Below are 13,900 nucleotides of genomic sequence, written 5' to 3' on the forward strand. Positions count from 1 at the left end.
ACACCCACAGACTACAAACTTGCTGACAATGCAATACTGTGATGAAAACCACATTTGAATCTTAAAATCTTGCCATCAACAATCCAGCTGCCGTACTGTTCTTGAGTGAGTTATTGTAATGAATTCTCCAATTTAACAGTTCAGAAAATGAAAGTCTGTCTTCCCATTTCAAATTTTATATTTTGGTTCTACATAATGATTTTTTATCTCTGTCTCATTTGTTAACTTGATGTTTATCACGTACTGACAGAAGAACAGAAGAAGTGCAGTCTAAACAAAAATGTAGTGTGTTAAAGAAAAATACCAGCACTTTTGTAAGTTTTAACCCATTTAATACAAACTACATATACTTTACAGCTAACCATTTTAGGAATTTTAATGTATTTTATCTTGAAGGTAGTCATTAGTTTCCCTTTATTTTGAAATGTGCTTGAGTTTTGCAGCTCATCAAAGTGAACATCAAGTGTGCATTACTTTTCTGTCAAAGTTACATTATTGTTATGCTTAGACTTTTCAAATCAGTCTGCACTTAAACTCTATTAACACACAACAATAATATAACATTGAGTAAAAGGTTTCAAAGGCCTGCTAAGTGATTATCAGACAATACAGAAATTCATGGAAATCAATAAATGCCTGGACCAGTGGGGGTAAAAAATAAAAATGGGCAACAAAATGTGAAGTATTTTGCAGTTACTGAGCTAAACCCACTAATATGATCCTTTAAGCCCCCCTGTCCCTTTGTTCTTGGCCCGATGGTGATACTGAAACGTAAACTGGCAGTGCAGGGAGTTCCCTGTATCTCTGTACTCACATACATATCAGCTCCGGGTTCCACGACTGGATCTGGTTCCTACTTGAAGCAGTTTGGCTCTTTGGTATTGTTTATGCACTGAGCCCTCCTGAGTGTTGCCTGTTTAGTCTTGGCACGGCGCAGCAGACCTCAGGTTATCAACACGGCTGCTGCAAGAATGAGCAGAATGTCTCAGAGGTTACCCTCCTTCATTCCTCATTTTGGCTTGTTTATGCACAATCGTGTTTACAACAGATAACACATCTGGTATGAGTGGTGTAAACAACTGTTGTATAAATATAGCCTTCCTATTATATAATATCTGACTCCTTGTTGTTTATTTACAGTTAATGCTGACAACTAATAACATTCACATCCCAGAACCGCTTGCAGGTGCAGCCGAATTAGCTCATTCTGCAGGGTGTGGCTCACATGCACCCAGCTGCCCTTCCATTTATTAGGATGGTGCGGATGTGTTTTCACAGCCAATGTGATTTACGGGATAATTGGGCTGCTGTGTTTTGAAAAACAGCCTCTGTGGATGAGATAACGAAGATGGATGATACCTTCCCCTCTCATTGAGTCTCCCTCTCAGTCCTCAAAGGCTGCGATGGTGACCAGTTTGGGTACTTACGTAGGAAATGAATCATATTTATAGTACATCACCTTGTACATGAGATTAATTAATGTATGAATTGTTTAGGATTCATGATGTTACAGAAAAAAACAAATCTAGAATCTCAGAAAGTTATTTCAATTCAATTTCACTTCCGGGTGTTTTCAGCCATGGCATCATCATTTAATCATGTGAACCCATCACTGACAATAAGTGGCTATTATATTCTGAAGTGTGAACTTTTTCTGAACTTCCCCGTGTTCCAGCGAGCGCTTTGCCAGCACTCCTTACAAGCCGGGCTCACCCACTTTCCGGGGAGTCCCCTTCCCGCTCAGACTCCCAGTCTGACATACAGAGGTCAGACGGACAGCTGCTGCTTCCTGTCTCTGGGAACCACACTGATGGTCCAGTCCCAGTCCCCATCAAGGGAGGATGGGGTTTCCCTAAGCTGGAGCAGAGGCAGCAGGTGGGACAGTACAGCTCTATATGGTCCACAACGGGGTAAACAAGCAAGCCCAGCTTCCTTAATGTACGGGCAAGGCGGTGGCCGTCATCTGAGGATCATTTGAGGATATGATTCATCGTAATTTGTACAAAGATAGGAGGTGTGCACTCGTTCTGCTTGAATACGAGCATTTGAATGAGTAACAACGCTTTTGTTTTCTTCTCCAAAACACATCTGGAGTCGATCAGGCTCTATATCATTTATATCTTTTAAAATTAACCTGCATCAGAAGGAAACAGACAACTAAATTAAATTAAAACATTAAAAAAAAGTAGTCTTGAGTTTCGAGCCTAGATTGAAACAACTAACAAAACAAAAGGATAATGAATGTTCTAGGGAAGTAGTTTGACCTTCGACCTTGAGGGTTGATGAGTGTACTGGGGCAGGACAGATGAACAGATACACACCTCTTAACCTTCCTCATGTGGAGACGTTCTTAATTGCAGTAGTCTCTGGTTCTCCTCCCTCCGGTCAATGTTTACTTTTCGTATTTCTGTGATCAGAATCCAAAACTGTATCCATTTCCCACACTTTTTTTTTTTTTGCCAGTTTAAAGCTGCAGGTGCATTGTGGGTAATGCTACTGGTTCCCAAGCTCAGCCAGACGGATCAGCATTCAGTGATGAATGTGACCCAGAAGGCCAAACAGATGTAGGTCCATTCTGGGACACACACAGACATTAAAAAACATGTAGAGGATTTGTGCTGTTTGAATTTATGGGCGACATGCATTCCTGTGTCTCAGTTGTATTCATAGTGAAAAGGATGCCGTCAACTATTCTGATGTAAGAATTAAGAATGAGGTGTAATACACTTTAAAAAAAAAAAAATCATTGCTTGTTTTCCAGCTTTTGGTGGAAGGTTTCAAGACTTATGAAACGGATGTGTTGTTTATAATTCAAGCTGGCCACAACAAACTATCTTCAAACAAAATAAACAATGTCTGTGTCTGATCTACTACCCCCCCCCCCCCTAATTTTTCATTCTTTAAACATACAGCATTACAGGAAAAAAATGAGAAAACAAGTCTGATTCAATTCTGAATATATATTTGTTGGAATAGTTGAATTTAAACAGACAAAAACTGGCTGAAAGATATTTTTAAAGCTCATACACAACTATGGATGACACACACACAGGTGTTTCTCCATTATTTTGCTTGATTACACCTCTCTGCAGGACTGTATGGGTGTGTACGAACATGATTTTCGGGGGGTATTTTCACCTCTATTTGAGGTGAAGTGGAACCATCTTTATGTCTCTTCTGAATAGATGAAGTTTAGTGACCTCAGTAAACTCGCAGCATTGCTCCATCTCATGCTAAATTCAAGAGGATGTTATTTTTTTTAAGAATAACTGAGAATAACACCTGTGTGAGTGTGAAGGGCCTTTAATGACTTCAGCAAATCACTTTACACTTTGAAGTACAAACAATAAATAAATGAAACGTTTTTTTTCTTTTTCTGAAAAAAACTTCACGGGATGTTACCGTCATAACCGAACTTTCACACTGTATCATACTCAAATGAAGATGGGCGATATTTTCTGTAGATTTACTGACAAACCAATGACTAAAAGTTCAATGACGTGACTCCTTTCTAAGTTTACGTTTCTCCATATAAGTTGGGCAACATTTTCTGTAGATTTACTGACAAACCAATGACTAAAAGCTCAATGACGTGACTCCTTTCTAAGTTTATGTTTCTCCATATAAGTTGGGCAACATTTTCTGAAGATTTACTGACAAATCCATGACTAAAAGCTCAATGTCGTGACTCCTTTCTACATTTCTGTTTTTCCTTATAAGTTGGGCAACATCAAAACAGCAACGTTCAATGATCTGACACATTTTTGTTTTTCCAGTTTAACTGTTCAGTAAATTCAAAAAACTGGAGTGATAATAAGAATTAGCACGTACAGGTTGTTTTCTCTTGCCCAATGAGACTCCCAACAAGGCTGCACATAGCGCATGAACCATTGAAATTTTAACACTGTGATTTTTTTACTCACTGATGTTCATATTTAGTGGAATACTCATGTAACGACCTTGAATCCCAATATCTGTTCTGTCTCGTAAGGTCAGAAAACAGCTCACCTGATTATCAAACAGTCCACAATCAGTGCATACAAAAACTTAGGCGTGACTACTAGATATTAAAAACATCTAGAGCTCTTTGTTTAGGTAACACGTTAAGTCGTTTTGTGTGGAAATGTTACATTAAAGATTACTGGACTGTTCTATCAGAAATTGAAGTACATTGTTTGAATTATATTGCAGCACAATCTACTTCTCTGTGGAGAAGGCTCTCTTCATGAGTGGAGGAGGGGTCTTCCCTGCTTCGTACAGAGATTCAGGAGGAGGGGAGCTCAAGCAGCACCAGTCTGGGATGCGGCCTGTCTGGTTGTAGTAGTCCCGGGACACCGACCTGCTGCCCAGGATGTCTTGCAGCGCCCCAAAGATGGCACCTGGTGAGCAGAGCAGAGGTTGAATACAGAAAGGGGACTGAAAATTACATGAGAGGTCACAGCCAATAGTTTCCAAATATCTTCTTGTTTAGAACCGAAAAAGGCTGACAAAATTGGTGCCCTATGACTAGTGAAAACTGAGAAAAAAGCTGTAGATTCCCCACACACCGCTCTTAAGGGGGAATCCTACAACAACAAGAATGCATTGCGTGTGTCCCGTCCAACAAGCTACCAATGAGCTACTCAAGGTGTGTTTATGATGGTTAGCAAAGACTGAGCAGCATTAAATCTGTTTACTGAGGCTTCTTTTCATTTACAAAACGTTTTTCCTCATCCAGTCTGGACATGCTGCAGCGCTTCTCTCTTGGCTGCAGCTGTAACGTAGCTCTGGTGGTCGCTTCCTCCTCCACGCTCTGTTGTGTCTGATTCTATGGCGCGATATTCTGCCTCATAAGTTGTAACAGTAGCGCCACGTCTCTGCTCCGACATTATATTGTAAAGATAGTAGTTTGTGTTGGTGTTAGGACCACGGGGAAACTCATTAGCTCATTAGCATTAGCTCTGTTGTGTCTGATTCACAAGTATTTTTCAAGTATTTAGTAGTATGATATTTTAGTGTCTGCTTTTCCCTATTGCTAGCATAACATGGTAGATGGGAGTGTTTTGGGAGACCCACATTTTAACTTCCTTGAAGGCACAACTACAGAAAATGAGGAAACGTAGTTTGTAGTCTGAGGCTTATCTCCAATGTCATGTCACCCAGTGAACTTTTACTCACAAATGAGCGAGGAGCTCTTGGTGCAGGCAACACGGAGGGAAGTTAAACATTTGCATGTACTACCCACATTGTAATGATAGGGTGCTGGTTGAAAAATGGCAAAGTTTCCCCTTTGAGCAGGTGGTGATGAATATTTAAATGAAACCTCATGTCTGACCTCCGAGCCAGGCGGTGCAGTTGGGCTTGGCGGGTGGAGCGTGTATGCGGAAGCTCTTGCTGGCCAGGACGTCGCTGTACTTTGGTTTCTCCACCAGGAGGCGGATCTCCGCCAGTAAACGGTGCAGGAAGCCTGGCAGCATGGCTGTCCCTCCGATCACCACCAGGTTCTCAGAGAGCACCTTACGTGTGTCAATGGGGCACTAAAGAGAAACACAAACACACATTTTCTCAGATAGTTTTTTTTCTTGAAATAAATTAGAGGAGCATTACAATGAAGAAATATGTTTATCAGCCTTTCAGCAAACAAAACAAATGAAAAAGAAAGAAGGAAACCTAAACAATCATCATCCACCTCTGTCTGTCATATTAGTGCTGTAGGAGAAAAGAAAAGGCAGGAGGAGGAAGCAGCAGCTCCACCACTAAAGATTATATCTTCTGGTTATCAGGACAGGTGCAGACTAAAACAGAATGGATGAAAGTAGCTGCGGCTGGCTTTACTGCAGTGCCTTCTCTAGTGTATAGAGCTCTACTGGTGCTTTACATCAATTGATCGTGAGCAGCGTACTGCTGCTTTAATATTGCTGTAATGTCTGTTGCGATATGTATTAAGATTAATGAGGCTGTCCGGGGCTGACTTGAGCCTCACATGGAACAACAAAAAAATACACTCAGTTCCCTGGAATGGCCACAGCTGAGCATCGCCATGGCAACCACATTATTAAGTTAAAACGGTATGCTGGATTCCCCTGTTGGACAATATGGAGAGAGAAACTGGGACTCTACATTCCTTCTGTGAAAGATACTGAAGCTTTGCAGCAAGATAGTAATGAGAAACCACATTAACTAAGATATATCTGGAGCTGGAAGTAGATGAGAGAAAACACTCCTTTCATATCAAGGCTCGTTGCTCCTGCCTCGATGATAGCCCACTGATGTGCAGTTCATAACAAGTCAGTTACAGATTCCCCTCACTCATGCCGATACATAACACATTTAAGACTTTTCCTCTACCTTCACCAGAGCGTCAAGTATCAGAGAGGCCACACTCTTCTCCTCATTGTCCTGCTCAAACAGAATCTCCATCACAGAGTCCCTGTAGGAAAAAAAAAGAGAAACTCATGATCTCAGCAGCCATGACAACGAAACTATGCAATGACTCAGTACAAGCAACCAGCGAGTTAAAGACAAATAAGTAGAGGCAGTCCAGCAGACAGACAAACAAAGAACACAGCTTACACAGAAAAATAAAAGAATGTGCAAATCTCAAGATGTAAGACACACTTTTAAAGAAAAATACGACCCCAAATTTTCAGAACTGTCCACTCAGTGAAAGGTGAACAGCGTCATTTGATGACCTACCTGATGGATCCTTTGATATGCAGGATTTTCTCTCCATCCAAAGGGTAATCAACATCTGGAGGAGGTGCTGGACGCTACAAACACAATCCAAAGAAAGAAGAGGTGTACTTAAATATTTGAATACAGACTGAAGATAACTGAGACAATCAGTTAACCAACAAGATGTCGCTCACCTCAGCGGTGCCGTCCAGGTTAAATTTGGCTTCCTGAATCTTGAGGCCTCTCTGCAGGTCACTGACAAAGCATGTTCTGACTGCAGGAAACCAAACCAGCTGTTATATAACCGAACTTACACGATAGGTACATTTTAAGCAGTTTCTATAATTGCTTTAACCAAAGTGATCTCTTAAAGAAAACAAAGCATCAAACCTACCCTTGATATCCTCCACAGTCTCCTCTGGGATGGTCCCTGAGGAAAAGATGGATAAAAAAAAAAAAAGAGAGAGAGACAAGAAATGGAAGTGAAACTTAATTTCCTTTAGCTCACTTATGCAAAGATAAGCCTTTTCCCCCCCGTTTCACTATGATGAGACTGAATCAGCGTTTGGGGAAAGTATGAGCTGACACTGCAGCAAATGGCGACTGTGACTGCTTTGTGACAAATCCCTTCAGGAAACTTCTACATCGTTGCCAAATAGAATTGTTTTGTTTTCTGGTGTTTTGTCACCGCTTTCCGCATTCAATTTTCTTCTTGAATTATGTGCGGTAATGATTTATTGATTACGTAGCCCTTCTGTGCTTAATGCAGAGATGCACTTTAACAGTCCAGTCAAGTGAGTCAGCCTGCTATCTGTCTTAATTATTGATGTATATATGTGTAGTTTCCCCTCACTGTGCTGCAGCTGTAGATCTCACAGCTCAACACTATGCGTCAAGAAAAAGTAGGAACTCTAAAATAGACCGTATGCATATGTATAATTCACAAATTGAGAAAGGGATTCACTGAAATGTCAAACAGAAACAAGTTCTTCTTATGAATAGTAAATGATGCATAATAAGTCAAAGCAATTATATTCTCCTGCGCTCTGCACTGTAAAACAAATCAACAGTCCATGTCAGAGTTACACATCTATCTTTTTAAAAAGTAATGGTTTAGAAGTCTGGTATGTAACAATAATTACCGATGACAGCTGGTACGGTCTGCCCAGTGGTGGCGTCTGTGTCCACGGTGCACTGTTCCACAAGAAGTCCATCTAATTCTCTACAATAAATACAGACACATGAAGTTATATGACAAAAAAAAACAAACACATCTAAAAGAAAGTTTCATTTTACAGTCACAAGGTTTCAAGTGTGAAATAGAAGTGTTCTTTCCACAGCAAAGTGTTCAAAAATAGGACACCATCATGCAATGTCACACTCTCCTCTTAAATCTGTTAGAGCTACTTACTTATGGATGGCTTTTCCACCCAAAGGCAAAGCCTCCCAAGCTGGCAGAATAGGAGTGCACTCATAAACCTGGTTTCACAGTCAAGGCGGTAACATACAAATCCCAAATTGAAAATTAATAAGACATTTCTGTATCTGTTTTCTACTACCAGACGACAGGAAAAGGATACAGGAAGCACCAGCGTCTCTGTGTGGCCACAGTCCATCACCAGGGCGGAGTTGATACCCAAAGACATGATGGCCATGAGATGACTTGGTGCAAACAGCACAGAGGGCACCTGGGAAACACCACCAGACACAGAATAAAACATCAGAAAACCTACTACAGAATGTAGCTAACATTTATGACTAATTTTGTCTGTTAGGTTAAAAAAAAAGGTGCGTTACTATATAAGTCAGTTAATTTAGATTATGTTTGGAACAAAACTATTTATTCTTGCCAAACTAAAGTTAACATCTAGCAGCACTTGCTCAAAACATGATCTGCAGCTTTTGGTACCTCAAACTGTTTGAAGAAAACCTTGGTGAGCGTCTCCCTGAAGTGAGACGGGCAGAGGATGGACTCGATGATGACCACTCTTCTGTCGCGAGGGTTCACCAGCAGGTGCCTGATTGAGGCAAATACGAAGACAAACTTACATATGATGAGGCTGAATCACTCAATTTTCAACTGACAGCAGCATATATTATGTATAGTTATGTATCTATTATGTCATGCACATTCAAGTGCCAAGCCCACATGGACTAAGACAACAAATACAGTTACAGTGGTGAAACATTTATCAAACATAGACAAGTAGAAAACGTCTTACATTATATTGCAAACAAAGAACTTTCATTCAGAAAAAATCATCAGAAATTATGGACATTTTACTAAATAGTGTGGCCCTGAAATCATCATATAATGAGCAATAAAGTCAATAAAGTCAATGCAATTAAAAATCCTAGTCATTGATTTGTTACAGTATTCATATATATGTTCACTGAGTTGCAGATGACAAACAGTATAAGTACTTAACTAACTTCTTAAACTTGCTAACAGCGAAAATCAAGAGTAGTAGAGTCTCACCTGAAGTACAGTATGTGGATAAACTCTTTGAGGATGACATAAAGCTCTTCTGTGTTGATGTTGTACTGAACCACTTTGGTGGCCTGTAAGTGAGGCATCACACACCAGGTTAACATACATTGCTCATTTTCCATACATGCTTCCAAAAAGCACACCGACGTCTCACCTGTTGCTGTCCTGGCCTCCGGATCTCGCTCGGAATTATGAACCTGGGCCCCGTTTCCCCTGCAAAGCCACATCTGCAAGAGAGGGAGGCTGTCAGGTGAACTGCAGGCAGAGGCAGCAGCGTGTGCATGGGCGGAATATTAATATTTTCATTTCTGATTGTTCAATAATGTTAACTATCAAGAAATGCAATCATATACAATAATATATACAATACTACTGGACTGCGTACAACTGAAATCATGCATACCGACATGGCAATCATATTTTTATCGAAGAACACTTTGTATTCAAGGTGCAAACACTTAACTAGAGGGCGCCTCAGATGCTCAAAAATAAAATAAGCAGCTCTGTGTGTGACAGTGACTGCAGACAAAGATATCTTTGTTTATTTAAGTAAACCAAAAAAAGAGATCAGTCCTCTTGATCTTCATGTGATTTGCCTCAGGCTAATCTGTTGTCTTAACATTACATATAATATCTTCTGCTGAATTCCCACCAAGTTGCAGTTCATTACTTAGCACTGAGGTCATAAACACTGCCAGCCAAATTGTTTTACAACTTTAATTCAGCATTTAGGGGAAATCTCCAGTAGTTTGTTCACCTTGACCAGAGCACCAAGTGACGTTTAGTATCAGACAGCTTTAAGATGACTAGGTGCTTAACGTTACACACAACTATTTAGGTCACTGACGCAGCAGTAAACGTAGGAGGAACGAATCAACAACAGACAGGCAGGACATTTAGTCTGTTGTTCAGTTTCTCGATTACTTCTACAGTACTTCAACTTTCACCAACGAAATAAAACGCTTCCACTGCATGTAAACAACGCTAGCTACATGAATATGATAGTTTTGAGCTTTAAATAGGCCCAATGTCTAAAAATGACCAAAATACGAACATGTAGGGCGTTTTATTTATCAGTATAGCTGATTATGTTGCTGCTGATATTGAGTATAGATGTTTTTCTTATTAACGTATTGATTAATATCCAACGCTTTCATAACGCTGACACGTTAGCATTAGCGTTAGTTGTCGGTGTTTACAATTATGCATCGTGTCTTTGTGAAGTTTAATTCCTGTATCAGGCTTAAAGCACCAGGACACGGTCGGTTAGAAAAGAAAAACACAAAAAATATACGAAGATAGCCACGTTAGCATATTGTGCTAACCGAGCAGCTATGCTAACGGCTGATACTCACTTTGTGTAAGCTGCTCCTAAATCAATGACGATCGCAGTCTTCTCTGCTCCACTTCCCAATCCATCAAATAATGGCATTTTACCGATTTGTTTGAAATTAGTGTTTGTAATTAGCGTTGACAGTGGCAAATTTGCATCGTATAAAAAAAATCTGTTGTCTTCCTGTTGGGCTGGGTTGGGTCTTCAGAGACGTGATGACGTCACGCAGAGTTGCCTGATCAAAAATACGCACAAAAGATGCGACTTGAGCAGATTTATTATCGATAATATTAACTCTGATTTCACTTTATGTCTAGAGAATGTTTTCTTTGGTTTCAATAAATGTAATGACAATAAAATCAAAGAATATTATATTATCAACCTAATCATTCTTTTGGCAAAATCCACAAATCCAAATTTAATAACTTTAAACCCTTGATTATTATATTTGAAAAATGAAACTAAGCAATACATGAAACTATTTTCTCCTACAATAAAAGAAGGCTATCAAGACAATAAGTTTTTTAAAAAATCCTCAAAAGATGTATGCTGATGGAATAACTGTGGGGAAAACTTGTTTTTCATGGCAAACTAAGAATAAAAATAAGGCAATCTGTCAACTTTTTCAACAAAACATCATAAGTACACCCTCTGCCTTATCATACTGGTCCACATTTAATGAGAAACAGTTTGGCTGTTGTCACATAAGTTTTTTAGGGTTGTTTTTTTTTTTGACTAACAAAGTCAAATGCTTCACGTTTTATTCAATAATTATCCTAATTATTATTTACAGAAACATTGATGTAAGCGGTTACTTTTGTGGGGACCAACTGTGGAGTAAAATGTCACAATTTATTGCTGCTGACTTTGGAAAAATACATTGTTTGGATTCACTGAATATGACAGGAATCTCTTCTTGCAGTTCTACTTAATTAATTTGCTTACCATTTTGACTCAATTGTATATTCACAAATCAAAATTCTTAGCAAAAAGCCAAACTTTTCAGAGCTGACAGTCAATATCAACAATACATTTCTTCAATATCTGAATGCACAGATAAAAGAGGTGTTAAAATGAATAACCACTGTAAGATTTACAAAATATTTATTTAATTTACTTTTATTACAACCTTTAGCCCCTCTGGTGTGTTTGTGATTGTAGACTCAAGTTGTACACACAAGGCGCTGTAAACCTGCTGCATACTTGTTTCAATAAAGCACAAACATCCTTTTATGCTCTCAGAGTGAAATAACAATGACATTTTGACGTCATTTAAATTTTCATGTTTTCAATACCACTAATGTTACTCACAGTTTTAAAGATATAAAGATATAATTTGTTACTATGACAACATGAATAACAATCTCTAAACTATATTGTTAACTTTTTTTTTATTTTATTGGGAAAACAAACAAAAAGTTCCTAGGTTCCCAAACCTCTTTCCCTCTATTTCTTGATTGAGTTTAAATCAATGTGTAACTCTTTTGCTCTTAGAATATTACAGAAATATATTTGATGAAACCCCCTGAGGTCAAATTAATTGCCCTTTTCTAATGTCTATCCTTATTTATTTACTTATTTATTTATTTATAATAATTAATTTTTTGAAAACATATACAACTGTCTTTATTTTTGATTAATCTTTTTTTACTATACTTTTATTATTATTTCATTGTCATTGTCCTTGACAGTGACCTTGACTTGATTATAATTTCAATTAAGTCTTAAGTTATTTTGACTGTAATGAAATGGAATGTGTTATGATAAATAAAGTTTAAATTAAAAAAGAAAACCTCAAATCATAAGATTAATAGAGACTTATATTCAACTAATAAATCTCAGATGCATCAATCAAATGCTTTGCAAATAAATACGAAAACACATTTTAGAAATTGCCAACAATGACAGACAAGTTCAAATTCATTCATTCATTCATTCATACTGTGTACAAACAGTATAACTTACTGTATCTTCTTTGAGATGTGGGTAACTCTTGGATTCTAGAGGAGTCTGGGGACAGTTGTAACAGTGAAGAGCTGTAACATCACCGATTCAATTGACTATAAGCAGGAAAAAAATGCATTTAAAAGTTCTCTTTCATAAAGATGACAATTTTTTAAAATATATGACCAACAATGCACAGGTGTAACTCATAGTGTCACCTCACTGTGCCACCAGTGGGGGTCACTGGAACTTGGTCTGTATGCTCAAACTACAGTATATTGCTGTCACTATAAGCCTACTCCAGTTTTTCCAGGCTGTGTGTTCATAATAAAACTTATGTTCATGTCCCCACAGGATTCCCATGAAGCAATTATATCATTTGTTATACAATTACCATACCATGTTATACCATTAACTGCTGTCGATGCCATTTGATTCATATATCCGTATGTCCCACCTCACTATTCTTCCACAGCAGTCCAATATCTTGCAGTATGTTTCTTCTACCACTACTTTATTGTCAATGCATCCAACAGCTAGTTACTCATAAAGTTACAAATAAAATTTATTTCTATTGTAAGGATGGGTTGATTGGATTTAAATCACTTTAGCATATCTGACTTTTCAGTTCACAAAAAAAGTTGAATACAATATGTAGGTTATAGACACCGTGTTTACTTATGAAGAAACTGACCAGTCCTATTCAAAAATGTTTCTTAAAGGTATACTATACAGGATTTTCCTAAAGAAAACAATGTATAGATTTACTCAAAAGTAATCCCTCTCAGTCATCACTTATGACCAACTAGAAGTATGTGGTGGTGTATATATCTGCAGAAACTCTGCCCTCTGCCTGTATTTTCTTATTATTTTGCTGTGTTCGGGACACTTCAAGCATCAGCCTTTGGGTTGTCGGTGTGTAGCTCCCAACCTTTGTCATGGATGGATTAAGAGCCGCAGATCTGTGTGTCTTCTTGACCAAGTGTGGGGCTGAGCCACAGCAACGCAGAGCAGAGAGGCCACAGCGGACGGGATGAAGCTAATGCTGCTCCCTCTCTTCATTCACTCTCTAGCTTGCTTGACCACTGCTGTTTTAAAGAAAGTATTGGGCCCCAGTTGTTGAATCGTACAAAATGGTACAAAATAAATATGCAGATCAGAACATGTTTCATGTCTGGATGTATTCCTTAAATTGATACCATCAGACCAGACACTTTCTGCAAAGCTGCATTCTTAATCATTGAACCTGTGTTCTTCATCAGATAATGATGAGATAAAATCTTATGTGAAATAAGTTTGACTAAAATGAAAAAATTATTGGTTTTGGCTCAACTACATTGACTGAAATGTTCAATATAATGTGATGGCTAAAAAAAGACTGAAATATCAACAGTTTTCATTGACTAAAACTATACTAAAATAGTTTTTCTTTGACTAAGGTAAGACTAAAATGACTTTTAGTCAACTAAAACTTGACT

General features: G+C 38.4%; 1 protein-coding gene across 1 annotated transcript; it reads right to left on the reverse strand.

Annotated features, from left to right (window-relative positions):
- Positions 1–3,287: 3,287 nt before the first annotated feature.
- actr10 (actin related protein 10) lies at positions 3,288–10,707 on the reverse strand. Its single transcript, XM_042391433.1, has 13 exons — positions 10,501–10,707; positions 9,300–9,372; positions 9,134–9,216; positions 8,564–8,672; positions 8,235–8,342; positions 8,066–8,133; positions 7,797–7,876; positions 7,049–7,084; positions 6,849–6,928; positions 6,676–6,749; positions 6,328–6,409; positions 5,315–5,516; positions 3,288–4,379 (listed from the first exon to the last, which is right to left on the reverse strand). The coding sequence occupies exons 1-13, from the start codon at positions 10,575–10,577 to the stop codon at positions 4,198–4,200; spliced, it is 1,254 nt and encodes a 417-aa protein (XP_042247367.1). The 5' UTR covers positions 10,578–10,707; the 3' UTR covers positions 3,288–4,197.
- Positions 10,708–13,900: the final 3,193 nt, after the last annotated feature.

Source organism: Thunnus maccoyii, chromosome 17, assembly GCF_910596095.1.
Source record: "Thunnus maccoyii chromosome 17, fThuMac1.1, whole genome shotgun sequence".
In the NCBI taxonomy this organism is placed as follows: domain Eukaryota; kingdom Metazoa; phylum Chordata; class Actinopteri; order Scombriformes; family Scombridae; genus Thunnus; species Thunnus maccoyii.

Bases quoted from the DNA above. Each gene is read 5' to 3' on its own strand.
- actr10 (XM_042391433.1), bottom strand. From the start codon at position 10,577: ATGCCATTATTTGATGGATTGGGAAGTGGAGCAGAGAAGACTGCGATC. The intron at 8,343-8,563 runs GTACCAAAAGCT...GGTGTTTCCCAG, and splicing joins TTTTCTTCAAACAGTTTGAG to GTGCCCTCTGTGCTGTTTGC. The intron at 6,750-6,848 runs GTGAGCGACATC...TTGTGTTTGTAG, and splicing joins ACCTGGACGGCACCGCTGAG to CGTCCAGCACCTCCTCCAGA.